At 34.0% G+C, this 3,386-nt stretch overlaps 1 protein-coding gene across 1 annotated transcript; it reads left to right on the plus strand.

Annotated features, from left to right (window-relative positions):
- Positions 1 to 229: 229 nt before the first annotated feature.
- hrh4.f6.L (histamine receptor H4 gene f6 L homeolog) lies at positions 230 to 2,996 on the plus strand. The gene is made up of 3 exons (XM_018266901.1): positions 230 to 461; positions 658 to 824; positions 2,250 to 2,996. The coding sequence occupies exons 1-3, from the start codon at positions 230 to 232 to the stop codon at positions 2,994 to 2,996; spliced, it is 1,146 nt and encodes a 381-aa protein (XP_018122390.1).
- Positions 2,997 to 3,386: the final 390 nt, after the last annotated feature.

Consider the following 3,386-nt stretch of genomic DNA (forward strand, 5'->3'; position numbering starts at 1 on the left):
CATAGTAATTAAAATTTAAGATATTTTCCCGTGAGGCAGAATAGCCAATAAATCCACAGCTCTAGCCTCCTTTAAAGTGTTTAAAAGGGTTGACTATATAGTCATTTACTAATCGGCTTATTCAAACATTAGTAGGCCTACTAACTATTTCTAAAGGTTTCAGACAATGTTTAATTACCACCCAGCCAAATTTGAGTTTTATTTTATTTAGTATATATATACTGTAAGCATGAAATTATATGAACAGGCAGGAGGTAATGCATCTGCAATCAAAGAATATGATTTGGTAAAAAGGCAGTCAGAGGGAATAAGTATATTTCTAACTGTGCTTCTGTCTTTAATCGTCCTGCTCATAGTTTTAGGTAACAGTGTTGTGATATTGGCTTTCATTGTGGACAAGAGACTCTGGAATCGCAGTAACTTCTTTCTCCTAAATCTTTCCATTTGTGATTTTTTAGTAGGTAAGATTGTTTCCTGTATCAGTAGAGCAGATGTAGTGATTGACATTGCCAATATTTCAGGTTTTAAATTTAGACTAGTTATTATTGTACTCAATGCCCTTTATTTTTACCAAAATAACAAAAGGAACTAGAGTAACAAAATATGCAATACATATACAATGCATATGCAACATATTGCTTTTTTTTATTTTGCCAGGAGCCATCTCTATTTCCATGTATATACCTTATAAGTTCATGGGGAAATGGATGCTTGGAAAGTTTCTCTGCAAGCTGTGGATAACAGTTGACTACACTGCAACAACTGCTTCTGCCTACAACGTTGTTCTTATCAGTTATGACAGATTTCTTTCTGTCAACAAAGCAGTAAGTATTCTCTTTATTATTTGCTTTATTATTTTTCTGGGAATATTTCAGAAAATTTCCTTGTAAATTTTGATGATTGGTATTTAGTTTGTGATTGTGAAAGAAAGTAAGTAGTAACTTAGTAAGAAAGTAAGTTAGTTGACTAGTCTTTCACATTAGTTTGTGGATGTTGCTGCAAAGGAGAACAGACATGATCATCTTTGGGTATCATCTAATAACAGTCTGTGCAGTTCCAGTAGTGTGATTGCTAATTGCGTGCACTTGGAAAGCAGTGGTGGTAAAAGACCCACCCAGTTCAGAGTTATTGTCTTTGAAACATAACATTACATCAAACACAGATGAAGGACCTGTGGGAGATTGTGTTCTCGTGCAATAAACTTCAATACTTGTGACCAGAAGCTTTTCAGGGTAGGACAATCCAATAACAGATGCATAAAGTTTGCAGTAGGCATCTCATATAAAAGGCAATTTGGAGAGTCTATTCTCCCCATAGTGCATAGTTCCTGAGGCATGATATAAGTTTAGTGAATTACACTGTATTTTAAATCGTATTGTTTTATCTCTGGTAGTCACTTAAGGTGGCCATACACACAGATATTATCGTACAAAACGAATTTCCTATGATATTCGGTGAGAGCATGGCAGAAGATGAGCCGACTGATACCGGCAGAAGGCTTGGATGTCGGTTGGCTCTATGATCAGCCCAGGCAGAAAATTTTGAACATCAGCCACTGTTAGAGCTGAATCATCAGATACAAGTAGAATTATATTGTTTCTACCTATATGTCTGACGATTCAACTCCACACGTGTGTACAGAAACGAACAATCTTTCTTGGAAAGATCTTTTCCAGGAAAGAGCGTAATTGTTAAGTCTATGGCCACCTTAAGGCTGATTTAAGTTATGTGTTATTTCTGGGTCTAATTGGATCTCATCTGGGTCTAATTTCATTCCCACTTGTACTTTACCTTAGGTTGTGTGTTGTACCTTCTTGACATCAGATTTGTATATGTATTAGAAAGTAGTTCATGCTTTATATGTGTACTTTATATAATATAATTTGTTATAATTAGTTCTAAATCTGTGCATTTGATTCTAGGTGAGTTTGATGCTAAACTGATGTATTTGAAGATATTAAAGCACATAGAATCCACTTGTTGAAACTTAGGTAGTGGGTTAGGAAATCCATCTGTAGAGAGGTGTTGTATCTGTTTAAGTCCAAGCCTAGCCAAGGTTCAAGCTTCTTGAGATTCTACAAAGCACAAGAAATTGTTTTTAGGATACTATTTAAATAACTATTCATTAATTTATTTAAAAGCATTTTTTTTTGTTTACTTTAAGTGGACAGTTTTAAACTTCTTGCTTTTTTAAAATTCTTCAAAATAACATATATTTATAAATTGCAAAAATAATTTTCCAATTGCAGGTTCTACATCGCTCTCTACAAAAAAGACACAGTCAGACAGTACTCAATATAGCCCTCGTTTGGATATTTTCTTTTATTATCTATGGACCAGCAGTTCTTCTGTGGGAGAACATTACCGGTACTAATAACCTTCCAGAGGACAGCTGTCGTGCTGGGTTTCTTGAAACATGGTATTTTATTCTTGGTGCATCAACTTTAGATTTCATCTTTCCGCTTCTCAGCATTTCATTTTTCAATTTAAGAATCTACCTAGAAATTATAAAACGCAGCATAAAGAGACAAAATTGTTCTATATCTAGATCTTCTAAACAAAATGCAAAAGATATAACGCCCTTTACCATTTTTACCACAAACAATTCTGTTCCTTCATCAATACAGACAAATGAGATAGGGGACAATAACTCAGTTCCATGCATGGATCTTAAGATCACATCAAACTCTCCCCAGACCCCTGAAAGTTATAACACACATAATAATAGCACTAAACATTCCCAGGACAAAAAGGCTGCAAAATCTCTTGCAATTTTGGTCTCTGTTTTCATTCTTTGCTGGACTCCTTATTCATTTACCGTGTGTATTCGTGCTGTTTGTGATGGACATTGTGCTGATATTTTCTATATAGAAACGACAGTTTGGTTTCTATGGACTAACTCAGCAATTAACCCTATTCTTTACCCTGTGTGTCACAGAAGTTTTAGAAAGGCTTTTAAATTGCTATTAGAACGGTTTATGAAATTCTTCTTATAGTTTTGAAAAATTATGTATCTTGGCCAAGTAACTTGTTCTTAAGGACTAATGATTTCTGTATCAAAAGTCTTTTTATTTGACTGCAGCATTTATTATGTTATATTTGCATCGCAAGACATTTAACATTCTATTCTATATTATTTTGTTTTATTATATCATTTTGACCATTGTTAATATGGGAATGTTCTTGGTTGCTGAAATAGGTTATACTGTTAAAGTGGTGTTTCACCTTTAAGATAACTTATAGCATGTTATAAAATGGCCAATTCTAAGCAATTTTTTTAACTATTTGCCTTCTTCTTTTGACTCTTTCCAGCTTTAAATTGGTAGTCTCTGACCCCATCTAAAAAACAAATGCTCTGTGCGGCTACAAATTTATAGTTATTGTGC

Source organism: Xenopus laevis, chromosome 6L (genome assembly GCF_017654675.1).
Source record: "Xenopus laevis strain J_2021 chromosome 6L, Xenopus_laevis_v10.1, whole genome shotgun sequence".
NCBI classification, from domain to species: domain Eukaryota; kingdom Metazoa; phylum Chordata; class Amphibia; order Anura; family Pipidae; genus Xenopus; species Xenopus laevis.

What these genes read in the sequence shown, in the direction of transcription:
- hrh4.f6.L (XM_018266901.1), top strand. Translation starts at nt 230, where the DNA reads ATGAAATTATATGAACAGGCAGGAGGTAATGCATCTGCAATCAAAGAA. An exon ending in CATTTGTGATTTTTTAGTAG is followed by an intron (nt 462 to 657) that starts GTAAGATTGTTT and finishes TTATTTTGCCAG; the next exon opens with GAGCCATCTCTATTTCCATG. An exon ending in TTCTTTCTGTCAACAAAGCA is followed by an intron (nt 825 to 2,249) that starts GTAAGTATTCTC and finishes TTCCAATTGCAG; the next exon opens with GTTCTACATCGCTCTCTACA.